We start from the raw sequence: 27517 nt of genomic DNA, 5'->3' as shown, positions 1-27517 counted from the left end.
GGTGAATAAAAGGAATTATTATTATTATTATTATTATGATTATTATTATTATTATTTTTTATTATTATTATTATTATTATTATTATTATTATTATTATTATTATTATTATTATTATCATTATTATTATTATTATTATTATTATTATTATTATTATTATTATTATTATTATTATTATTATTATTATTACTATTCACAGGGGTCCCTAGCCAACAGCAACACTTAACATGTCGGACGAGACATGACATGACGCCTGTTCGGCGATATTACCATTTCTTTTCGAACAGAGACACCGCTGTCAAGCTGTCAACGGCCATGTTCTTGAATTGAGTCGAGCCCCGAGTGGCGGTTGAGCAGTGTTTTGGTCTTTAAACCATGCTCTGGAAAAACTCGTATTTAAAAATTTGGTCAGAAAACTCGTCCTTCAAATATCGATCAATTTTATTGAATGGCCCTCATCCTAGCAACACCTCTCAAATCTGGGACTTAGCGAATGGTGTCTGTCGGTTTCGAAATAGATAATGATTACTTCCGGGCACAGTCGAGACATTTTTCTGACCCCCTCCCCCCCCCCCCCCCCCCCCCCCCCCCGAGATTGGGTAGCGATGACTGTTAGATCTAGCGGAAAGTAACCTACTCTACGATAGACTAGCGTGCTGTCCTAATGATGCAAGCAATTGCTATTGTTCGTTTCAGGCTATAAAATCCAGGATAACTCAAATTGCTTTGAAGGACTACTATATTTTTACATATTTTATATTTTCAATATTCAGAAGAAGATGAAGAATCACATGGCAGCTGCAGCAGTCCTTCTGTTTTTCCTCTACGCATCAACTGTCTTTGCTTCAGATGGAGGAAAGCTTTCAATAGGCTTCAACAGTCGTGACGCCACTTCCCTCGTATTGACACATTGTAACTTAGTAACTGGTTCTAAACTATCGGAACAACGGCGGACGCCCTTATGTGATACTTCTCCGACGAGCATAAAAGCCTATCCAGAGGAGAAAAACATTTAAAATCTGATAATGCTTTGATTTTTATACATTCTGATTACATGACATGTGAAAATGTTCTAGCCGTCATGAAGAATAAAAAGTACGGAATTTCTTTATTTAAAACCAAGCTGCTGGTTGCTGGGCGGACGTGATATCAGACTATTGAATCCTATTGCCATCGACGATTTCTCCCACCGCCTGGACAAAAGAATTCGTAAAGAGGGCAAGAGTTTTGTCTCTTCGCCTTACAGATAACAAGTGTATGATTTCCTTTCATAACTAGAACGAGTGCGTTTTGGCCTGTATTTCGAAACCAGTGTGTTGCCTGCATTGGAATAGGGTGACTAAACCAGTCGAGGTGACCAAGACCACCCCGTCGCCCCAGATTGAAAGATATTCAACAAATGTGGAAAAATGTATATCATTTGATAGATTTCACCCTTCCTCACACTTTAGAAAAATAACATCGGACATGTTATTGTAATGACAAGATATGTCATATAATGATGTAAGACAAAGTGTCCATTAAGTAGTAGTAGTCGTAGTAGTAGTAGTAGTAGTCGTCGTCGTCGTCGTCGTCGTAGTAGTAGTAGTAGTAGTAGTAGTAGTAGTAGTAGTAGTAGTAGTAGTAGTGGTGGTGGTGGTGTTGGTGGTGGTGGTAGTTAGTAGTAATTGTAGTGGTTGTAGTAGTAGTAGTAGTACAGTGTTGTAGTAGTAGTAGTAGTAGTAGTAGTAGTAGTAGTAGTAGTAGTAGTAGTAGTAGTAGTAGTAGTAGTGGTGGTGGTGGTGTTGGTGGTGGTGGTAGTTAGTAGTAATTGTAGTGGTTGAAGTAGTAGTAGTAGTACAGTGTAGTAGTAGTAGTAGTAGTAGTAGTAGTAGTAGTAGTAGTAGTAGTAGTAGTAGTAGTAGTAGTAGTAGTAGCGGTAGTAGGGCATGTGTCTACCCACTAATATCCCGGTAGAAAAACAGCCGCATGCATTTCAGATTTCTTTTCGGGGAAAATATCGAAAATTCGGAACACTTTGGACCTCGTGCAAAATGAAGATATAAATTTCCACCCTTTTTCGGGTTCACAGGGACTCTCTTGTTTTAAAGAAACAACTGAAGAAGAGATTTCCAAAATAATTTGTTCATCTTCCTCGAAGTCATGTGATTTAGATCCTTTACCAACTAATATTTTGAAATTATATCTTCCTGAATTGTTACCTTTCATAACTCATATTATAAATCAGTCACTTATCACAGGACAAGTCCCAGATATTTATAAACATGCAATTGTAAAGCCTCACATAAAAAAAGCAAAACCTCGATGTAAATGACCTTAGTAACTACCGTCCCGTCTCAAATCTGCCATTTCTTTCTAAAATCCTTGAAAAAGTTGTACTCAGACGTCTTTCACGACATCTCCATGAAAACAATCTATGGGAAAAATTTCAGTCAGCTTATCGTTCTTACCACAGCACAGAAACTGCTCTGTGCTGTGTTGCGAGTGATTTGCTTGATGTTTTAGAAAAAGGTTCTGTTTCTCTTCTGACATTGTTAGACCTTTCGGTGGCGTTTGATACCATTGATCACGGTATTCTCATTAAACGACTTAATATAACTTTTGGCTTGTCTGGGACTGTCTTGCAGTGGTTTGAATCTTATTTAGATGGCAGAAAGCAACAGGTTATGATTTTAGATAAACTTTCTCGTCAACATACATTATCGTTTGGTGTTCCTCAAGGCTCTGTTTTGGGTCCAATTCTTTTTGTTTTGTATACTTCTCCATTATCTAATGTCATCACTGGTCATGGGCTGCGCTATCATCTCTATGCAGTTGATAAGCAACTTTATGCTACTGATAAAACTAAAAATCTCGAAAATATTGTGAAACGTGTGGAAGAATGTGTGACGGATGTAAAAGAGTGGACGGATGCAAACAAGTTGAAAATGAATGGGTCAAAAACAGAAGTGATGATTGTGGGAAATAGAGGGCAGTTGAAGGTGAATGATGGTCTTGAGGTGTTGATTGGGGTGAAAAGATCAAAGTTTCAAAGACTGTGAAAAATGTGGGTGTCTATTTTGATTCAGAAATGAGAATGTCAGCTCACATTTCTGCTCTCTGTAAATCTTTATACTTTCAATTGAAGAAAATCAGTTCGATCCGTCAGTATATTGCAATTGGAACATGTAAAACATTGGTTAATTCCCTCATTTTTTTCGAAACTAGATTATTATAACTCCCTGCTTGTCAGCTTGCCTCAGGCTTCTACTGAACAATTACAACTACTGCAAAACAGTGCAGCAAGATTAGTTTTTGGCAAAAAATTTTTTTGATCATGCAACCTCTTTGTTGGCCTCTCTCCACTGGTTGCCCATTGAAAAGCGCACATATTACAAAGCAGCGTGTCTTGTTTATAAGTGTTTGACTGGTATAGCACCGGCATATCTCACAGATCACGTGGTCATGTGTAAATTTGAAAATTTCGGAAAAAAGATCAAGAACAAAATTTGGTGATAGATCGTTTGCTTGTTTCGGTCCCAAGATTTGGAATGAACTACCACGTGGTCTGAGGGAGTGTAAGTCTTTACCTATCATAGCCTTGATTTGGCTATGAATTATTATTATTATTATTATTATTATTATTATTATTATTATTATTATTATTATTATTATTATTATTATTATTATTATTATTATTTTTTAATTATTTTTTTTCACTTAAAATTGATAATTTATATTGTAAAGTGCCCAGAGCTTGTGTTTTACACGAGAATGAGCGCTCTATAAATGTGTATTATTATTATTATTATTATTATTAGTAGTAGTAGTAGTGGTGGTGGTGGTGGTAGTTAGTAGTAATTTTATTAGTTATAGTAGTCGTAGTAGTAGTAGTAGTAGTAGTAGTAGTAGTAGTAGTAGTAGTAGTAGTAGTAGTAGTAGTAGTAGTAGTAGTAGTAGTAGTAGTAGTCTACATTGATGACAACTTATTATTTGGGCTAGAAAATAAGAAACCATCACTCTGAAAGCAGATGTTTTACACAAGGTATGTATTCAATCTTCCGGATGACTGGGTTCACACTTCCATGGAAATTGGAACTTGTATTTTGATATCGCACTTTTGGAAAAAAGTGTGATGTAAAAGACTGGTTCCTATTTTATTGGAAGTGTAAAACCACTCTCCCGGAGGGCTGAATACATACCTTGTGTAATTCATCTTCTACTTGCATAGTAATGGCGTCTTCTTTTCTCGTCTGAATAAAAACTTATCGTCAATAAAGATCATCCATCCTCGCTCTCTCACTTCCCGTAATCCTACAAATCTACCTATACATCCTGCCACTGAAATCGTTATGCCACCTATATGTAACCGATTTATTTTTAGTTCTCCGAAGGACTGGTTACATACACACTCCCAATGATCTAGGAACCAAAAGTGAAGAGAGTTTGACGTCACGGTTTTTCTTCCCTATTGTTCCCTATTCCAGCATTCACTCAGCTCTAGCCATGGCCAGTGTCGGAGCAAAAGGTGAAACCCTCAAAGAGATTATAAGCGTTCTGAGCCTCAAAACTCTGGGACATGCGACTGACTCCGCCTATCACGACCTCATTAAAAAGGTTTGATGTGAAGTTAGCCTTAATATTGGGTTGATTTTTTTTTATCATTGTTGGCGTCCACCCATTTCTTGATTTTATAGAGCCTGGGATAATTTTCCCTAAGCTTAGCCGTCACCTTCATATACTAAAGGTCTTTGCTTCTTATCCGAAAGGTACCATTGCTGCGCTGTGTGGCCTTGAGCAAGCCACCTCGCCCTCGCTCAATTAGCGACGCTTTTCTGCGGCTGACGCCTGGGTTATTCCAGTCTTCCCTTGGAATAAACCCTAGAGACAAACTTCCGCTTTGGGATGAATAAAGGGAAATTTATTTATATTTATTTTATTTATTATTAACTCTACGAGCCCTGAAAGATAGACTCGCAGGGGTTCGGAGTTTAGAGATTCGATATTGCAGCATGACATTGCTCAACTAGTCACTAAACCCAAGAAGCATTTATTCAGTTTAAACGTCCGACCCTACAGCCACCTCTCATATTATTGTAGTCCAGATCTTGCCCCATCTGACTATTTCTTGTTCCCTAAACTCAAGATGTATCTGAAAGTAAACCATTACAAGAGTGATTTGGGGGGTAGGCTAGTGGCAGCTGTTCGTCGACGGTCCGAGCTAAATCACAGGGATTCTTCGCTGACGGAATGCGTCAACTTGTTCGGCGCTAGCAGCTCTGTGTTGCTTGTGATGGCGATTATGTAGAAAAATAAATGATACGATACGTAGCTGAGATTCTAAGCTTTCTTTTCATGTATTATGTTTGTATGTGGTGTTGAAAACGATTAAGTTATAATAAAACGGTATTTAAATATCAGTCCGTCTTTGTAGATACAGCTAAAGACAATCTGGTCTACGTGTTACAATGACGCTGATGATGATGATGATGATGATGATGATGATGTGGATGATGATGATGATGATGATGATGATGATGTGGATGATGATGATGATGATGATGATGATGATGATGATGATGATGATGATGATGATGTTGATGTGATATGATGATGGATGATGATGATGATGATGATGATGATGATGATGATGATGATGATGATGATGATGATGTGATGATGATGATGATGATGATGATTGATGATGATGATGATGATGATGATGATGATGATGATGATGGGTGATGATGATGATGATGATGATGATGATGATATGATGATAAAGGAGAAAAAACAACAATAGAAAACAAATCATATTAGTAGCTCAATGAACGAATTATTTTATTCGTAATCACAGAAGTCTATCCTGTGAATTTTCCACGGAAAAGCACTTGGCCCGTTTCGGAATCTCTCAGGAAGAATAGGAAAGGGTGATCTGCTCTGAATACCTGTTCCAATATTGGACTGGGGGCGAGACTCTGTCCCACGGAAATTCCCGTAGCCGCTGCCGCAACAGTTCCAGTTTCTTTGACCTCGATGACTGCTTGATGAATCACCTGGTTCAGCCTTGGCTTCACTGCAACTATTGAAAAAAAAAAAGAAAAAACAAAAAACATGAGCTTTTATATTCTTCGCGAATTCTCAGGTTTGAGAGGTTTTTGTCAAGGTGAAGATTATTTAAATCGATCTATATTTGAAAGACGAGTTTTATGGCCAAAGTTTTAAATACCCAATTTTCCAAAGTACGACAATTAACTGGTTAAAAATAAACCCATGAAACTAGAGCTTTTATATAGCGCAATATCCACTAAATGTGCTCAAAGCGCTTTACAAAGGGTCCCTTCCCGACAGCAACACGTAGCATGTAGAACGAGACATGACGCGTGTTAGGCGATATTACAATATTTCAGAGACAACGCTGTTGACGGCCAGGTACTCATTTTACACCTGAGTACGTTAACAGATAGATAGATAGATAGATAGATAGACAGACAGACAGACAGACAGACAGACAGACAGATAGATAGATAGATAGATAGATAGATAGATAGATAGATAGATAGATAGATAGATAGATAGATAGATAGATAGATAGGTAGATAGATAGATAGATAGATAGGTAGATAGATAGATAGATAGATAGATAGATAAAATATTTCAAGTATAAATAGCTCCTAGTCACAAAGTTGAGCACTATCATTTCATGGTTTTCATTTTTATAATTTATAGATACACAGATAGATACACAGATAGATAGATAGGTGGATAGATAGATAGACAGTTTTGAGAGGGTGGGTTACAAATTTAACTTGTCATCATGGATAACGTACCTGTCTTATATATAGATTTAGATAGACAGATAGATAGATAGATAGATAGATAGATAGATAGATAGATAGATAGATAGATAGATAGATAGATAGATAGATAGATAGATTTAAATGGTTTTGACATAGAGGGGAATATGTAGGAAAGAAAGTATTAAATATACAAGTTTGCCGGAAAGAGAAAAAAGGGGAGTGCCGGAAGACGAGATGGTTGGATAGGTAAAGGACGATATGAAAGAACTGGGCCTGGAGGAAGATGATGCTATGATGCACGGGATAAGCTGAAAAAAGAATAATAGTGAGTTACTTACCATCGTCGCTAATCCCACTAAAATCGGCAGATGGACCAAATGCCCGTTTCATTCCCATATCTTTTAGAATCGGAGTCATGCCCAATTTTGTGTTAATTTTAAATTTGGGAACATTCACAATGAGACGAGTGCTAGAAAGACCCTGGAAAATGCCTGAAATTCCGCTAACATCCAGGCCCTTCTCTAATGTATCGACGTCGATGTCATCTTCCTTTGGCAGGACGATGTAAAGAGAGAAGCGATGACCATGGAAGTCCATCTTCAATACTTGTGAAGAGATGCCTGAGTCAAATTTCCAATCAAAATCGTTTATATTATGCATCATTTTCACCTGACAACGAAAAAGAATTGAAGAATAATATTGACGTCACTTTGCTATTGTTTTTTCGCCAGCCATATTTGTGAGTAGTTCTGACTACGCTGTATTGATCCTTATGTATTTTACTCACACATTCTGCCAGCCGGATGTATCGTATCAACACACAAATCCGTAATCTTCGCCGTTAATTATTGTCTGATTAGTGAGGACTACTCATAGAAATGGCTGGCTAAAAACAGAAGAAGAAGAAGAAGAAGAAGAAGAAGAAGAAGAAGAAGAAGAAGAAGAAGAGGAGGAGGAAGAAGAGGAGGATGTAGGGGAGGAGGAGGAGGATGTAGGGGAGGAGGAGGAGGATGTAGGGGAGGAGGAGGAGGATGTAGGGGAGGAGGAGGAGGATGGAGGGGAGGAGGAGGAGGATGGAGGGGAGGAGGAGGAGGATGTAGGGGAGGAGGAGGAGGATGTAGGGGAGGAAGGGGGGGGGGGGAGAGAGGAAGACACAGAAAAGGAAGAAGAAAAAGGTAAATAAACCACGGTATTGTAAACGTTACCTTTTTTGTTTTCCCATTTACACGGAAATCACGTTCGTTGGTATGTTTAGCATCAAATCCATGGACCCATTTACCATCAAAATATATGGTGTTGATCAAGACCATAATTGTATTGCTGCCGACACTGCCTGGAATGGTACTCATCAATATTATCAAATTATAGCAATGACAATGACAGTGATGATGATGATGATGATAAATAATAATAATAATAAATATGAATATAATAATGATAATAATAATAATAATAATAATAATAATAATAATAATAATAATAATAATAATAATAATAATAATAATAATAATAATGATAACAACAATAATAATGATAATATTGATAATAATAATAAAAATAATAATAATAGTAATAATAATAATAATAATAATAATAATAATAATAATAATAATAATAATAATAATAATAATAATAATAATAATAATAAAATAATAATAATAATAATAATAATAATAATAATAATAATAATAATAATAATAATAAATAATAATAATAATAATAATAATAATAATAATAATAATAATAATAATAATGATAATAATAATAATCGTGTAATTAAGTTAAGATCAGTGACAAATATTGAAAAATTGATATATATATATATATATATATATATATATATATATATATATATGTGTGTGTGTGTGTGTGTGTGTGTGTGTGTGTGTGTATCAGTATCGACCGAGTTTTGTTAAAATTAATGAAGAACTAGCTAGGGGAGCTTGAACTTTTATATAGACCAATATCCACTATGCATGGAGACCTCAATAGTAACTACCCTGAACCAGGATCTCTCTACCTATCAGACATTTTTGGATTCGGATGAGGCCGAATTCATCCCTGAAGAACTAATAAATATTGCAGTGCCCTCCGTACTAAAGTCACAACAAGATCTTGACAGCCTCAAAACTCTGGCTTAGGACCGTGACCAATGGAAACAATTAATGGATGGAGAGAGCAGCTATACTCATCGACTCTGACTGAACCACACAGTTCTCAGCAAGCGTGCATTCGGACTGCGAGACTTACTGCAACTAATATCCACTAAACGTGCGGCTATGTGGTTTGACGTATGGCACGCTTTCTAACTGGAAGTTCCTGGGTTCGAGATTAGCTTAGCACATAAGTCCTTGAAAAAAGGCTCTTTATTGGCATTCTATCACCGAACCCAGTGTAAAATGAGTACCTGGCCGTCAGAAGCGTTGTCCATGTCGGAAAAAAATTGTTTTATCACCCAACAGGCTACATGTTACGTGTTGCTGTTGGTCAGGGATCATTTGGAAAGCGCTTTAAGCACGTTAAGTGGAAATTGCGCTACATAAAAACTCATGATTTTTTTTTGGGGGGGGGGGGGGGGGGTTAACGTGCTCAAAGTACTTTACAACGGGTCCCTGGCCAACAGCAACTTTTACATGACACATGTCAGGCGATAATCCAATTTTTTGGACAGAGACAACGCTGTTTACGGCAGGTTGATCATTATGCACCTGAGCACAGTGAGAGACATGACTAAAGAGCCATTTCCAATGACTCAATTATGCACCGCTCGGGACTCGAACCCAGGACCTTCCGATCCGAATGGCGAGTGTCATACCACTAGACAACATAGTCGCACAAGAACTACTTGAAATATAAATTCAAGAAATTTCACAGCGTTGCAACTCATATAAAATAAGTTTTAAATTTTGACTAATTTTCTAATTCAATGATTGCCTGTTTGTTGTGATTATAGCCTTCAGTCGATTCGAGTTGGCGGAAAACTGAAGGTACCTAAATGAGCCAATAAAATGGAGGGTAAATAAAGGGAGCCAAATTGACTCGTGTGAAAGACTTTAATGCTTTGTTGTTGGTTTTGTTTTGTATTGTTTTTGTTGTGTTTTTCAGGTTTGTTTTTAAAAATATCAAAGTAAGAAATTAAGGAGCAGGCACCTGTGTAAGATAAAGAACTGTATATGATGAAAGGTGCGAGACAAAGCAAGATGGAAAAATATAAGAAAGAAAAAACATCCCAAACAATCAGTCGACCTCGACTGGAGTAGACGGATGTTTTTGGGATGTTTTTTTTTCTTGTATTTTTCTTTCTTGCTTTGTCGGACACCTTTCATTCACACTTGTTCAGTTCTTTAAATGTTTATTTTGTGTTGTATATTACACGAGTCATTTTTACTCCCTATATTTTACACTGGTTCCTGTTGGCCGCCATCTTGGTATTGTTCGAAATGGGAATCGCATTACAACTGTTCGGAATGAAGTTCTAATAAAATAAAACAAATAGAGTAAAATTCCCTTTATTCATCCCCATGGGGAAATTTTTCTTTAGGGTCTATTTCAAGGGACGACTGGAATAACCCAGGCGTCAGCCGCAGTGCAGCGCCGCAAAGTGAGCTAGGGCGAGGTGACTTGCTCAAGGCCACACGGCGCGGCGGATGATCGAACTCGGTACCTTTCAGGTACGAAGCAAAGACCGTAACACTGAGCCACGCTAACATCATTTCCTCCAATATTAGGAACGAGCAAGGGCATTTCAATCCCATTATGTTCGCCAAGAAGTTCCGACAGACTAATTATATTTGTATTTGACAAAATTCATTGAAATATTAGTTCAAAGCAACTGCTCGCGGTCACTGAACGTCAAAGATTTAGCCGGCGAACGAACTGAGCTGATCTTTTTTGTTTGTGTTGTTTACAAAGTCTACTCGCGTAGTGATGTGAATTGTTTCAATTCAACATCTTACCGTTTTCCAACATCTTCTATTCTATATCTGTTGTTTCAATACAACATCTTACCCTTATCCAACATACATCTTACCCTTATCCAACATCTCTATTCAACATCTATTGTTTCAATACAACACCTTACCCTTATCTAACATATTTTATTATACATCTATTGTTTCAATACAACACCTTACCCTTATCTAACATATTTTATTATACATCTATTGTTCCAATACAACATCTTACCCTTATCCAACATATTTTATTATACATCATCTTACCCTTATCTAACATATTTTAATATACATCTATTGTTCCAATACAGCATCTTACCCTTATCCAACATATTTTATTCTACATAATCTATTGTTTCAATACAACATCTTACCCTTATCTAGCATATCTTATTAGACATCTATTGTTCCAATATAACATCGTACCTTTATCCAACATATTTTATTATACATCTATTGTGTCAATACAACATCTTACCCTTAGCCAAAAATTTATTGATCATGTCATTTGTCTTTTTCGCCACGTAGTCATTGATAGCCTTCTGCGGTCCATCTATTGCCTTGAAGTCGAGTTTTCTCAAATCGCCCGAGTACTGAGTCTGGACTTCATTGCGGAATGTGTTTTTCAGATGGAGCTTTGGTGCATAAAATAACGCGTTGCCCGTTTTGAGTGTGACGTTTGGAGCTTTATTTAGCTGGGGGGGGGGGGGGGGGAGAAATATATAAAAATACAATAAGATAAACATGAACACATTTCTATTGCGCAACGAGTTTACCATGCTCAATGCGCTTCCCAATGTTTGGTAATTATCGTCTTCTTTTGTGACGTAATATTTTTTTTTGTCAGAATCAGGCCAATGTGAAATCGGTGAAACATGGCGCTTGAATAAGAACACAAGCCATAAAATACAGTCCTTCGTCAACAATTGTATGAGAAGAATACTACAAATTAGATCGCATGACAAAATTAGAAATGCAGATCTAAAGGAAATTACAGGCCAAGAAGAAATAGAAGTAGAAATTAAGATGAGGAGATGGAAATGGCTTGGGCACACCCTGAGAACATTACCAGGCAGGCTCTTTCATGGAACCAGCAGGGAACGGGGAAGAGAGGGTAGCCTAGAAATAGCTGGAGAAGGGCATTGATGGAGGACCTAAAAACTGAAGGCTTAGCATGAAAAGAAGATGAAAAGATGAACAAAGCCGAACAAGGTCGAGGGGATTCGTCGATGGCCTGTGCTACAACCGGAGTGAAGGACCTAAGCAAGTAAGTAAGTAAGTAAGTAAGTAAGTAAGTAAGTAAGTAAGTAAGTAATCAAGGGCCGTTTTCATGAACGCGGACGAGCGCTTAGACTATGACTATCTCTGACTTCAGTCAAGGACTTGAAAAAATCGGATTTCATGTGAGCTGTCTAAGCAAGTCCCAGACTAAAATCACGGCACCTTCGGACTATGTTTGATCAAGTTTTAGTCATTTGCTGAGGCAGGACTTCATAAGCTTAGAGTGAGACTAGTATCAAGGATACGTCATAGCGTAACAAGATAGCAGCTATTTTTAGATGAGAGCTTCGATTCGGAAGGAAAATACGTCGGTTACGAATGTCAGATGCAAAAAGTGTCCTGTTGCTATTGACACTTGCTTAAAAAACTTTAATAAGTGCAGATCGGCGAAAGTACACATTTTTGTGTGTAAAAACTATTTTAAAAATGAATCTAATCGGCTCGTGAGTTGCTATTGACTGGAGACTCAAAATCGAAGGATTTGCGTCAAAGAACATCCAAAATAAGGATTGGAAAATATAGTGGAGACATAAGTTATTCTGGTGGCATTGTAGCTGACTGAATTAATGTGATTCATCAGAACACATTTTCTCTTTTGTTTGTTTGTTTTGTTTTGGTTTTGTTGGGTTTTTATTTGTTTGTATGTTTGGGTTTTTTTTTTTTGTTCAATATGTTTAAGTTTCATTGAAACTTTCATGGGCCTAAATATAGAATTGACAGTCGACCACCATGGACATCATTGCATTCTATCAGTCGACAGTCATTATCACTTGATTTGATTCATAATGACAAAACTAAGTTAAAATATGAAAAAACTAAATATTATACGGTAAGTACCGTTTATTTCTCTTTGGAAATCTTTTGCGTTGAAGGCGGGTATCTTACCTGACATCGTGATGTTACCCGTACAAAATAGCTGAAATAACCGTCCTTACAACGCCCACGTCTCGGTAAGAGACTACCTAGCCCAAGACAAGAAAGCGTTAATGAAATCCGAGTTTTTAGTCACTTGCTTCCCTTAGGCTTAAGATTAGCTAGTCATTTACTGGACTAGTAAATAACTAAATCTAGTCCTCGTTCATGAAAACTGGCCCGTGTTTTTAGTTTACGAAGGCGATGATTTAGCTTTTAGAAAAAAATATCAAGAAATTGGTGGATCTCAACAATGGTAAAAAAAAATTAACCCAAAATTAAGGCTAACTTCACAACAAACCTTGTTAATGAGGTCGTGGTAGGCGGAGTTAGTCGCATCTCCCAGAGTTGTGAGGCTTAGAACGCGTCTCATCTCTTTGAGGGTATCATGTTTCGCTCCGACACTGGCCATGGCTAGAGCTGAGTGAATGCTGGATTAGGGAAAAATAGGGAAGAAAAATCGTGACGTCAAACTCTCTTCTCTTTTGGTTCCAAGATCCTTGGGAGTGTGTATGTAAACCAGTCCTTCGGAGTACTAATAATAAATAGGTTACATAAAGGTGGCATAACGATTTCAGTTAGTAGCAGGACGTATAGGTAGATTTGTAGGATTACGGGAAGTAAAAGAGCGAGGATGGATGGTTTTATTGTCCACCAGTTTTTATTTAGACTAGAAAATAAGATGCCGTCACTCTGAAACTAGAAGATGAATTACACAAGGTATGTATTCAGTCGTCTGGGAGAGTGGTTTTACACTTCCAATAAAATAGGAACCAGTCTTTTGACACCATACTTTTCTTCATTGCTGTCAAATCACTGGTTTCAATTTCCTTGGAAGTGTGAACCCAGTCCTCAGGATTACTGAATACTTACATTTTGTAATTCACCTCCTAGTTTTGGAGCGATGGCATCATATTTTATATCTTAAATAAATGCTGGTCGCCAATAAACATTATCCATCCTCGCTCATTTACATCCCATAACAAGGATAATTATGGATAATTTGTCTATACATCATGTTACTAAAATGAAATAGTTATGCCACCTTATGGTTCAATTTGTAATCTATTCATCGTTTAATTATTGTCCTGAGGACTGGTTACAAACTTCCAAGGAGTTTGGAAGAGTTGAAGATGTGACGTCACGAATTACTACTACTACTACTACTACTACTACTACTACCACCACTACTACTACTACTACTACCACTACTACTACTACCACTACTACTACCACTACTACTACTACTAGTACGACTACTACTACTACTACTAGTACGACTACTACTACTACTACTAGTACGACTACTATTACTACTACTACTACTACTACTACTACTACTACCACTACTACTACTACCACTACTACTACTACCACTACTACTACTACTACTACTAGTACGACTACTACTACTACTAGTACGACTACTATTACTACTACTACTACTACTACTACTACTACTACTACTACTACTACTACTACTACTACTACTACTACTATTACTACTATTACTACTACTACTACTACTACTACTACTACTACTACTACTACTACTACTACTACTACTACTACTACTACTATTACTACTAATACATCATTATATGATACATCTTGTCATTACAATAACCTGTCCAATGTTATTCATCTAAAGTGTGAGGAAGGTTGAAATCTATCAAATTATGATGTACATTTTACTACATTTGTTGAATATCTTTCTATCTAGGAGCACTTTTGGGGAAGGAAGTGGTCTTAGTCATCAAGAAATGAAGTGAGTAGGAAAGTGCCAGAAGACAACAGAGAATAAAAACTTCGCAGCGGCGATGGGGGCTCGAACCCGCGACCTTACTGGTACAACTCTGCCTGACCTGCTATTCACGACACCCCCCACCCCCCCCCCTCCTAAAGTCATTTTAAAGCTTGGTCTAACTAGAGCCTTCTCTCCCCATCATCCCAACTTGCTTTAGTCAAAATAAGAAATTACGGAGCAGGCACCAGTGTAAGATAAAGCACTGAACAAGTGTGCATGAAAGGTCCAGACAAGCAAAAAAAAAGAAAAATACAAAAAAAAAAAAACACAAAATAAACAAAAACAAAACAAACATCCCAAAGAATCAGTCGACCTCGACTGGGGATCGAACCTCAGACCATCTGATTACCGGTCAGACGTGCTACCATTGCACTACTACTAATGTAATGAACTATTGTAATGACCGTAATCAGAAGGCCTGAGGTTCGATTCGCAGTCGAAGTCGACTGATTTTTGGGATGTTTTTTTTTTTCTTGTATTTGTCTTTCTTGCTTTGTCTGGCACCTTTCATAAACACTTGTTCAGTTCTTTATCAGAAATACAGGCCAAAACGCACTCGTTCTAGTTATGAAAAGAAATAAAACACTGATTACCTGTAAGGCGAATAGACAACACTCTCGCCCTCTTTACGAATTTTTCCATCCAAGCGTTGGGAGAAATCGTTGATGGCAGTTGCGAGCTTTCTTCCATCTGAAGCAAAAACAGTTGATCCGTGGAGGAAAAACAGAATGACTGACGCAGATGCCATGTGATTCTTCATCTTCTTGTGATCACTGAAAATATAAAATGCAATATGAAATATAACATTTAAAAAAAAAATAAATATAGTAGTCCTTCAAAGCAATTTGAGTTATCTCGGTTTTTATAGCCTGAAACGGACAATAGCAATTGCTTGTTATCCTTAGGATAGGACGCTCATCTATCGTAAAGTTCAAGGTCAAAGCATTGTTCGCTATATAACTGCTCAAGCTTAAAGCTCAAGTTAAAATAAAAATTCAATTTCACAGTTTCCAGGACTCCGTTCGTTTGACTTCTGCTCACAGATAAACACCAGAATGATTTAACCAAGACTTGACTTACTTGACTTAGATGCCTTTCGCGTCTCGACCGAAAGATCGGGTCGCCTTGGCTGTTTCCAGTATTTCCTGTGTGAGGTGTCTCCAATATTGCCGGTCCTTTGCTAGGGTTCTCAGATTTTCAAGGTCTCCTGCCGTTATGAGACTAATGCTTTGTCCAAGTGTTGTGAGGTTTTTGTTTAGGATCACAGGGAGTGTTGTGATCGGTCTTCCTCTGAAAAGGTTCCCGTGTTTTTGGAAGTATCCCGACATGGCTTGGTTAGCTGGTATGTTTTTGTCCCTGCGTAGTATGTGACCGAAAAGTTGCCATCGTTGTTGTAAATGTCAAGGGAGATTGGTCTTTCTTTTGTGATCTTATAGAGTGATTCATTTGAGATCTTTTTTGGGTATTTGATGTCCAGTACCCTTCTTAGCTGTGTGCGATGGAAGGCATCCAGATGTTCTTCTTTGGATTTTGTCAACGCCCCAAGTGCCGCAGTTATACAGAAGTACCGGTTTTACAAGAGCACGGTACAGTTTCAGTTTGGTTTTTCTCTTTATTTTGTCACCTCTAATCCATACATTGGTGAGTTTACTGAGTGCGGCGTTTGATAGCTGTTTTCTTCTTTGTACATCCTCGGTGTCTCCAATTAGTGAGCCGACTTTCTTTGTTCTTTTCCATTCCTCTTTGTTCCTCGATATTGTTGTAAATTCGGTTTTATTGGCATTGACTTGGAGGTTATATTTCATGAGGGTATTTTGTATGATGTCTATATTTGCTGGTGTTGATCCAATAAAATCGACATCATCTGCATAGGCAATTTCTCTAGGGATTGCATTCTCAATATGAGTCGTTGGTTTTGGAATGACTTTTCGAACTTCTTTCAGAGCGTGTTCTAAGTATATTGTGAACAGAATCGGGCTCAGACTATCTCCTTGGGGGGTCCGGACAACATGGCTGACACCTGTTGACATTGAGCTTCGGCTCAGTGGATAGTCTTATGTTTCCATTTAACCAAGATATTCCGTTAATTTATATTGTGGTCCTTTTGTGATAGATTGTGAAATAATCAGCTGTTATCTCAAATTTGACACGCTTAGGAGCACACGAAAATGATTACAAATAAACAATAAACATTTTTGATGTTTCTAAAGCTACATCCGTGTACATAAAGATATTAATAATAATATTTGCAAGCCACTCTAAAGTAACTCGCTACATTGGCCTGAAAGATAAGAAAAAATACATGGGTCAGTAGTGGCGTGTACTAATCTTACAGGTCTGACATCCAACCGCTATTATGGGCCTAGCTTAACATTGTTGAAAAGGAGAATATTTTGCGTCATTTAAAAAAAAAGATTTCAATTATAATAATGGGCCCCTACTGAATCGGTTTATTCGAACTGCAAATAAGGGCACGTTGAGTAGTAGGGTGGAGAGATTAGAGACAAATAAAATTAAAATTAGACATCATTTTATTATAACACCTACTTCCCCTTTGTTTCTATTAAAAACTAAAACTAATAATAAAAAAAAAAAACCCACCAAAATTCCCTTCATTCACCCCATAGAGAAAATTAATTATCTTTAGCGTCTATTCCAAGGGAAGACTGGAATATCCCAGCAGCAGATGTCAGCCGCAGCGCAGCACCGCATGTTGATCTAGAGCGAGGTGACTTGCTCAAGGCCACACAGCGCAGCTGAGTATGGATTTTTTTTTAAATTGAGCTTTTACATAGCGCAATATCCACTAAATGTGCTCAAAGCGCTTTACAAGGGGTCCCTGGTCAACAGCAACATTTAACATGTAGGGCGGGACTTGACGTATGTTGTTAGGCGATACTACAATTTTTCTGACAAAGACAACGCTGTTTACGGCCATGTACTCAATTTACACCTGGGTACGGTGAGAGAATGTGAGTAAAGAGCCTTTTCCAAGGACTCAACTATGCACCGAGCGCAAGGTTCGAACCCAGGGCCTTCCGATCCGAAAGCGAGTGTCATACCACCAGACCACATAGCCGCACGATTAGAACTCGGTACCTTTCGGGTACGAAGCAAAGACCGTATGTACCGCTGAGTCACGCTGCCCCCAGAAGTATTCGGATTTTTAAAAGAAATATCTGACCGACTTAGTTGTGCGCAAATTAATTATAGTTTACGGTGATAAATTCTAATCAAATTTACTATTTTCTATTCTTAGATATTCCAAACATGATAGGAAGGGCCTTCTGCCATCGTTGGATATTCTTAGACATGGTAACACCTCCTTCCCGACAATGTGATCTTGTGGTGTATGATACTCGCCTACGAACCGGAAGGTCTAGGGTTCGAATCCCGATAGCGGCGTATAGTTGAATCCTTGCAAAAGGTTCTTAACTCCCATTCCCTCACTGTACGCATGTGTAAAACGAGTACCTGGCCAATAACAGCGTTATGTCTCTTCGAAAAAAAAATGTAATATCGCCTAACAGGCGTCACCTCTCGTCCCACATTATGTTTAGTGTTGCTTTAGACGTCTACTTTGGATTTTCAAAAGGAATTTTCCTTATCTAAGTTTCCGCAGTGACAGAATTTATGAAGGGCAACAGACAAAGCCAAAAGGACTGTATATGAAGAGAAGTGTTAAGACTTGGAACGAGATTTTAAAAAACAAGTTAGCTCAAGATAGAGAGGAGTGGAAACTGTTTGTTTTTAATTCAGAAAAGTGAGTGGAGCAGGCACCTATGTTGGTAACAACAAGAGATGAAGTGAGTAGAAAAGTGCCAGAAGACAATAGAGAATAAAAATCTTACGCGGCGGTGATGGGGTTTGAACCCGCGACCTTATTGGTACGACAACTCTGCCTGGTAGGTGAGAGCGTGACTCTACCGCATGAGCTATCCACGAACCCAAAAAAATTCGTATCAAACTCAGGTCCTTCATTACTAGAGCCCTCTCTCACCGACTACTGGAGACCGCGGATCCAACACACAACCACCACGAAGCCAGCCGGCCAGCAATTAAGAAACTTAACCCACTATTGTTAACTTTGCGGCACTGCATTGTGGCTGAGTTATAGAAGTCTAACGGAATTAGAACTTAATTTTTGTTATGATCATTATTCATCTTTATTGAAATTTTAAAATTATATATTAAAATTCCCTTTATGTGGAACGCTCTTTCAACATACATCAGACACCGTAATTCTCTGTCCTCCTATAAACCCTCTTTGAAGACAGAGTAGGTAGGTACTTCCTTTCGTTTTTCAGTGAGTAATTTTATTGAATGATATAATAATATTATACAATCGTATGTGCATATATGTCTAAGCGCTTCCGAGCACTTTTGGTGGAAAGGTGCTCTATAGAACTTACGCATTATTATTATTTTATTATTTTTATTATCCATCCCCAATGGAAGAAGGGAATAATCCAGATGTCAGCCGTAGTGCAGCGCCGCAAAGTGATCTAGGCCTAGGTGACTTGCTCAAGGCCACATAGCACGGCGGGTAGTCGAATCCTATACCTATTGGGTACGAAGCATGGCGTATAGTAGGGCTATGGTACGAAGCTAAAATCATAAACTTGAGCCACGCTGCCCCTCTGTAAATATGTTTAATGCTAAGATCGATAATATCATTTTTTAAAATTTTTTTTTTTTTTTTTTTACGATAACTACTATGTTACTAGTGTGCATCTTGTGTGAGTGTGTCTATGTCAATATTGTATTGTTATAAATGTGTAACCAAATGATAAATTGCCACTTTTTTGGGGACAATAAAGATATATTATAATAATATGAAAACAACCAACCAACCAACCAAATAAATAAATAAATAAATAAATAAATAAATAAATAAATGAATGAATAAATAAATAAATAAATAAATTTAAGATTAGTATAATCGTATGACGGTGGCCTCCGACAATCTGTATGACCCGCTTTATTCAGATCAAACGTATTAAAGGACATAAACTATAATTATAACATGCCTACATTTGACTGTTTGTTCTCAGCCATGACGTAACTAGCCCGTAACTATAGATAGTTCGAAGATGACGTCACTCAGGTCTTTGTTATTGTTTTTTGCCATCCGCGTTCATGAGTAATGCTCACTGAACTGTTTTAACCCACTATAAACGTTCATGGATACACACAGTTTTGTGTGTTGGTCCGTTATACTTCCGGATGGCAATGTTATGAGCTTCTTAGACAAGCGCATACTATCTATAGTGACTCTCAAGTAGGCCATGCTCTCAGCTAAAGACTCCGGTAGGTGAAAGAAGACACAAGTGACTTCCATACTTACAGACAGTGGCTTGGGACCCCATAAAAACGCTTTGAGCACATTTTTAATTTTACTGTTTTGACGGTGATGATGATGACGATGGTGATGATGAGAACGACGACGACGACGACGACGACGATGATGACGATGATGATGATGATGATGATGATGATGATGATGATGATGATGATGATGATGATGATGATGATGATGATGGTGGTGGTGGTGGTGGTGGTGGAAAATAATTTTTATGAGAATATTATTCGTATAAATTCGTAGAAGTTAAGACTTCAATAAAAAGATTATTTTTTTAAAAGATTGATTCTCGAACTAACTCTCCTTTTCCAATCGCGGCCTGTAGCAGTGTTGCCAGGTTGCGAATTTTTTTTTAGGAAGCCGCTTATCATAGCGTGGTGGGGGGAAAAATGGCCTGGCGATTGGCGGATTTAAAAAGTAAATGTATAGCAATCAAGTCTAATAATTTCTTCTCCCCCCCCCCCCCCCCCCCCCCCCCCCCTCCCTAGGCGACTCATGGGAGCACGAATTTAGTGTCTAGATCTATATTACACAACCGTCTAACTCCCGCTCAATCAAAATCGAAACTCCGAATCTCCATGTCTTTAAAAAGGAAAACGTTGTAAATAGTTGAGGATAATTTAATAACATAATATTTATTCTGAGACAATACACTAATGTTGATTATAATTGTTTTAAATCAAATGGCGGATTTTTTTGGTGGATTTTGGTGAAATGTCGCAGGTAAAGTAGGATAAAGTTGGCGGATTTTGGCGGAGTTCTGGCATAAAGTTGGCGGGATTTTTGCACCTGGCAACACTGGCCTGTAGCCTATTTATTTGTAAATGAGAGTTGCCAAGTTGGCAGATTTTCTGCCAAATGTCCTTTCTTTTTTGGCAGAATTTGAAGTCGTCTGGCAGAGAAAAATCTGTTTGGCAGTTCGGCAGATATTTGGCAGATTTTATTTTCCGAGGCCTAGTGATGAATGTATAGGTCTACTCCACGTTTTCCATGGCAATTTTTATGTATGAGTGATTTTTTTAAACTTGAGAAATGAAAAAAAAAATGTATGACATCGGCCTTGAGAATTTTTTGTTTAACAAAACTGATGAGTTTTCACAGATAAATAGTACGGTTTGGCAGATTTTTGTGGTATTTGGCAGATTTTTTTATCCAGTTGGCAGAATGCCTGAAATTAATCTGGCAACCCTGTTGTAAATATTAAATATTTCCCCAAGACGTAAACAGCCAACTATAAACGGAACGTGGTTTTGTTCTAATAACTTTGTCAATTTGAACGACATGCTTACATTATAACACATTGCAGTTAACCATATTATATTTTTGGTAAGCGAGACAAAAGTCTGAGTCTTTTAATACTTTGACTTTAAAATTAAATCATGAATATAATAGAGGCCAAAAAAACTGGTCGTAAGACCCCTCAGAGTGATCTTGTTTCTGTTCGCGAGTTTCTTCAATCGTGGAACTTACCGGCACTGCAAGCTGTCCGGATTAAATCAATTCCAAATGATGATTCTAAATTGAATAGGATTGCACATAAAATGGATGTGAATGATGAAACAGTGAAGGAATTGGCAGAAGTTTGTGCCCCTGAAAATCTCATGTGCGGTGATGAACCAAAAACTAGAAAGGAATTACTGGAAATGTACACTCGACCAAATGTCCGTTTAGAATGTGTGAGGCACCAAATGGAACAGAGAGCTTTGCGTGCTTCGAATCAATGTTGTAGACAGGCAGCTCATAGCCACATGAAATACAGTCGCGTAGATGAATTTACATTTGTCAGACCATTGGAAGAATCTCGCCGCCTATCAGTTCCATGGGGGCAAAGGGTCCCAATTCCAAATGTTTTGCTTTCAGTTCAGGTTTCGAAGTGTCTTCTTTCAAAGTCAAGTAATCCAAAGATTCGATCAAGTGAAACTTTCATGGTGTTGGGGACCCAAACATTGGCAGATTTGAAAGATGCCATTAGATGCCCCTTGGATGAAGTAATTGCTGGGGATTATAGCAATATGCCGGATATTGAAACCGAGACACTCCTTAAGGCAAAGCAAATTTATAAATCAGGATTTTTCTACATAGAAAATGTTTTTTACAATGACTTAAGGTTTCCTGACAACAAAGACTACTCCAAGCCAATTTTAGAATGGTCCAAATCCAATTGGCCAGATAAAAAGATGTCAGTAGCAGATATGGCAACAACAAAGTTTTTAGACCTACAAATCAAACTCGGCTGTTATTATTTATTTACACATCAAGGAAATTGTGAACACTCTATTCTCTTTCAGGACATGAGACTTTTCACAGCCGAGGATGGGCAGGATGTGAAACTTTTTCCTCAGAGCATTTCCGAGAGGCTAAGACAAAGACGTCGGTGTCAGGGTTGTAGTAAAATCTCTGCCCAGTGGGTCGTCTTTGACAGTCCCCTTATTCCGACAGATCCGTGCTTTTTGTGTTATATTTGTTTCAAGACTTTTCTTTACACCAAGGATGGCAGGAAAACGTCGAATTTCAAAGCTCATCACTATGCTGAACATTGTGTGTAACTAGAACGAAAAATCCATCAGTAATTTCGTACAGTGATCACTACCTACTGAACTATGTCTTGAGCCATCTGCCAACTTCAAAGTTTTAAAAATTGTGGTTATCGTGAGAAAAAATACTAAGGCAGTGTCTACGTACACGGTAACCGGGCACCTAGCCTCAGGATCTACGTACACAGTAACTCCGGTAACTGGTTTGCCGCTACAATACAAGCAATGGATGGACCTCGCTCGTGTGGGTGTGGGTGTGTGTTATTAAAAAATCAAACAATGCAATGTAACCTACTAAAGGCGAGATTCAAGGTTACCATGTATGTTACTGTTCCTGTGTACGTAAATCCAGAGGCAAGGTGCCCGGTTGGTAACGAAAATAATGATACCATGATATCTGAATCTGCGATATTCCTCTTTATAACGAAGTTATGCATCTTTAATTGAAGCCCCCTAAAACTTAGTAAAAGCGAATGGCAATTTCCAGTCATAACTTTCTTATGAGCGAGTTGCATCACAATTTAACTCCCACTGCTGCTGCTCACTAAACTGCCTAAAGTTACCGTGTACGTAGACACTCCGAAATACTAAAGGACACTATACTATATTTAGCTATGACTGTGACCCATTTCTTTAAAAATGGTCTTCACCCTTGATGCAGAGTTCACTCAATAACCGTTTCATTTTCTCTTTGTTGTTACTTCCTCATATGATAATGTTCTTCTGGCTACAGTGAATTTTCACAATAATTCCAATTTATCTACAAGCATTGAATGCGTTAAATATTAATTAATGATACATAAATTTGAACCACTTTATCAATCCAGTGTTCTGATTTCAGCTTATCCTGCATTTTGCAGAGTTGCCAAATGAATGCCACATCCCCATGCATCTCGGTTCATAGCATCATTCTCCTCCAGGCCCAGTTCTTGCTCTTTCCCGCTAATTGTATGTCTAACACTTTCTTTCCCACGTACTCCTTCTCTCGTCTCTTAACATGTCCATTCATCTCTTTCTATCTTCTCTGATCTTTATCGGTACATTCTCCACTTCAGTCAACCTTCGAATCCGTTCATTTCTCATTTTATTATCTTTTCTTGTCCAGCCAAGTGACCATCTCAACATCCTCATTTCTGCCACGATATTCTCAACTATAACAACAAAGAGAAAGTAACTCCAAGTGTCATGTCTGTGGCTATTTATTCAATTTCCAGTGTCTGGTTTATCCAACATATTTGACATAATATGCAGATCTGCCTAGTACTACAAAAAATTAGTAGAAATACAAATTTTTTGTTCCAACTACAGAACTGCATTCGCCTCTTTGACTGAATAAATCTAGTGGAGAAAGAAAGTTTAATTTTAATACCAAAGAAACTATATTCACGGCTGTGAACTGTTTTGAATCATCAAATTGTTTATTTCTAAAGCCATTTAAAGCTATTTTTTTTCTATATTTCCCTTGGGAATGTCAATTAGGCAGTTCTGCATATGCCTTTGAGTGTGCGTTACTTGTTATAAGTTATACCACCATTTCTAGTACCAGGTTCCCAAAAGTAGTAATATAATATAATAATGATGTTTTATTGATCACTCTTGATTGACCTTAGTGGTCAGGTCATCTGAAATTTATCATCGGGTTTCTTTAGCACTAGGTAGAATACTTACTTCACATGTAGAGGGATGGAGATAGATCCCAGGTGAGGTGAAGATTTTTTCACGATTCCCCCTTGTTCATCCAGCAGTGATTGGATTGGGTAGTTGGATCTGTAGCAGAAGGTACTTTGCGATAGATTTGCGTCCTTTTCAAAGGGAAGCAAGCAATTGCTATTGTCTGTTTCAAGCTCTATAAACAAGGATAAACTCTGCTCCTTAGGCCTAATTGCTCTGAAGGAAAAATTTTCCCTACCATTTAATGGACAATAGCAATTTCTTGTTTCCCTTTGGATAGGGCACCAGTTTAAAGCAAAATACTTTCCACCAGATCAACAGATCCAGCCACCAAGTTATTTCCGGGTGAGGGTGGACAGGGGTGTCAGAAAACATCTCTACTGCACCCAGGATCGATACTGGCCCCATTGTTATTGTTCGTGAAGCGAGTCATGAGAGATTATCGCTCTACAACCCATTTGTTTTATGTCGGTTTTGCCTTAGCCCTTGTTATCCATCACCTCAAAATGGTATGATGCTGAAGAAGCCATTTACTTCAAAATTTGCCTTTCCTTTTTTAGAAATCCAGTGCAAACTGTAGATAATGACACACTGAATAGCGACATAACACTCCTATCCCAATTTTTTTCTATATCATATTGTTAGTAACAAAAACCTCAATATATCTGATCTCGCGGTTTTTTTCAAAAAAGATTTCAAAATTTTGCAAAGAAAATCATGAATTTTGCAGAAGAAAATAAGTTAATTTTGCAGAAATTACCCATGTAATAAAATATCCCCGAGGAATTACTAAATTTCAAACTCAAAATTATGGGACAAAGAATGGCAAATTCTGCCAGAAATTATGCTAATTTGGAAATAGGCACAAAGTTGGGTAAACAAAATTACAAAACGAAAATTGTTGTCAATGAAATTGTTATAATAAAGAAGTAAAAAATTCGGATATGACCTTTTATTTAACTTAAATAAAAGGTCATATCTGAATTAAAAAAAAAAAGAATCAAAGAATTTGTCAAAAATTTGGAAAACGTGCAGATTTTGCGTTTGCAATGCAAATCAGAAAATTTTCCGAAATTTTGCGGCCGCCAGTTGTGCAAGAAACCGCGGGGCCAGATATATAGCAGCATACGTTTTAGTATAAACCCTGTTTAACAATTAAAATCGACTCTTGTTACAAAAATTCAAGTTTTTTTTTATTTACGACCAATGTGGTGCCTTACTCTGTCTTTATGGCTAATAATAATAATAATAATAAAGCAGTACTCATGCTAGTCCCAAATCCAGATAAACTACAGAGGTAAAATAGTGTTTGAGCACTAATGATGATCCAAACAGTGAAAATGTAACACATTGAATTTGAAGAAATAAAACATAATTTGTAAGCCCTTTGGCATCAGGGGTAGTACTGACCCCGTGGTTTTTTGCAAAAAAAAATTTCAAAATTTTGCAAAGAAAATGATGAATTCTGCAGAGAATAAGTATTTTGTGAGCATTTGAACGTATTTCTTGTGACAGAGAGATGCAGTAACTGTGTTTAGGTGGAAATTTTACTTTTACGTGTTATTTTGTGCAGCTTTCATTGATCTTGTGGTATGATGCCTACCTTTGGACCCGTGAGTCCTGCTGGGTGTAGATATGTGTTGTGTGTGTGTGTGCAAGCTGAGTTCTGGGTAAAGACTCTTTACTCAAATATTCTTGCCAAACACAACTCAGAGTAAATTGAATACAGGTAGCGGGGTTGTCTGTGTTTATAAAAAAATGTAATAATCGCCTGACAGGCGTTATGTCTCGTCCTCCATGTTAAATTGTACTGTTGGCCTAGGACCCCTTGTAAAATGCTTTGAGCACATATATTGGATTTTGTACTATGGTAATAATTACAGATTACTTGATATTACAACCTGCTATTTTGACCCACGGGTTTTACAGATGGGCCTGTACATTTTCTCCTTTTGACTAATTGCCATCATTATCACTGAAGGCCTTGTTAGAATATTCACAATATATTTCCATATAACAATAAAATTATATTCAACGGGATGGAAGTGTATTTACAGTAAAATTACTTTAAACCGAAAGAAGCTAAACCGAAAAATACCTTAAACCGCAAAGAATTTAATAAATTGTACTAGTTTCTTCATTATCTTTGTACTAATTCTTACGATGAACCGAAATACTTCTAAGAAGGACTTTCTTTAAACCGAAACAACTTGAGAGCACCTTCCCTTTCTCTCTCTCTCTATTCTTCTTAAAAAATTCGGGAAGGTGGCCCCACATAATAATGCCCGGCGATATTAAAACAAAGAGCGTAAGTATAAGATGAGGGTGAGGGGTGGGGGTTAGGCAAACACTTCAATCACTGCACTTGGGTTTGGCCAGCACCACGATCGCAGACTGGAAAAGGAAGACAACGGGTGACTGGCAGGCGAAAAATGAGGAAGAGGGGGGAGTTGGGGTGTAGATGTGTGTTGATGCTTTGGAACTGACTGGATTTTCAACACGACAATAAGGGGGGGGGGGGGGGAGACAACTTACCATTGACATGCCATTTCATTTCCACTTTGATTGAATGTGTGTGAGAGGGGGGGGGGGGGGGGTTCTATGTAATTAGGCCTTTGAACCTAATGGCTTTTCAACAAAAGAGAGGTGTGTAGTAGACAGCTTAGCATTGACACGCCTTTTCATTTCCATTTCATTTCACCTCTGAGTAGCTGCGCATCATTCATTATCAATTATCGCACAAGAACTTTCGATCTTATTTTAGCTTTACATTTTACTAAAAGATGTCTAAAAGAAAGCATTGTGCTTACATGTTGGAGTTGAAATCAAAATACTATGTGAAGTCGATGAAAAAAATGATTAAGACGGAGATATGTAAAAAACACGGCATCCCGACCTCAACTCTTTCAACAATTTTGAATTGAAAACGAAAACTCCCAAAAATATTTTAAAAACACACCCCCCAAAAAAATAATACTAACATAAAAAAAAAAAAAAATTATGATTTTTAAAATGGTTACGAAGACGGCATTTATTCAACCACTACATTTAACGGGAAACTCATGATGCGATTAAATGAGCAAATTTCTTAAATCGTTACTACCCTTGAAAAACATCGCAAAACGGGAACTTGCTTTAAACCAAAATGTCTTTAAACCGAAATGGTTTAGAAGGTCCCCAAAATTTCGGTTTAAAGTAATTCTACTGTATATTTTATTTG

At 37.6% G+C, this 27517-nt stretch overlaps 2 protein-coding genes across 5 annotated transcripts in view; one reads left to right on the top strand and one right to left on the bottom strand.

The window, feature by feature from the left end:
* Positions 1-5793: 5793 nt before the first annotated feature.
* Positions 5794-27517, bottom strand: part of LOC144967650 (iripin-2-like) — a 35882-nt gene continuing 14158 nt past the window's right edge. For 3 of the 4 annotated variants that reach the window (XM_078905168.1, XM_078905169.1, XM_078905171.1), the window contains exons 2-7: positions 15324-15503; positions 13225-13354; positions 11209-11425; positions 7983-8110; positions 7116-7446; positions 5794-6059 (exon numbers count right to left, since the gene is read on the bottom strand). In XM_078905168.1, the coding sequence (XP_078761294.1) occupies positions 5839-6059; positions 7116-7446; positions 7983-8110; positions 11209-11425; positions 13225-13354; positions 15324-15490 (1194 nt within the window). In that variant the 5' untranslated portion in view covers positions 15491-15503 and the 3' untranslated portion in view covers positions 5794-5838. Of the gene's footprint in view, positions 6060-7115; positions 7447-7982; positions 8111-11208; positions 11426-13224; positions 13355-15323; positions 15504-21562; positions 21689-27517 lie in introns of those variants that run through there. The other variant, XM_078905170.1, reaches the window with a different exon arrangement.
* On the top strand, positions 21305-26435 carry LOC144967651 (snRNA-activating protein complex subunit 3-like). The gene is made up of 2 exons (XM_078905172.1): positions 21305-25212; positions 25270-26435. The coding sequence occupies exon 1, from the start codon at positions 21472-21474 to the stop codon at positions 22636-22638; it is 1167 nt and encodes a 388-aa protein (XP_078761298.1). The 5' UTR covers positions 21305-21471; the 3' UTR covers positions 22639-25212; positions 25270-26435.

Source organism: Berghia stephanieae, chromosome 3, assembly GCF_034508935.2.
Source record: "Berghia stephanieae isolate SIO BIC M18660-M18661 chromosome 3, UCSD_Bste_1.3, whole genome shotgun sequence".
Classification (NCBI taxonomy): Eukaryota; Metazoa; Mollusca; class Gastropoda; order Nudibranchia; family Aeolidiidae; genus Berghia; species Berghia stephanieae.
Note: the sequence above shows the minus strand (reverse complement) of the source record. Positions and strands in the feature narration are given on the sequence as shown.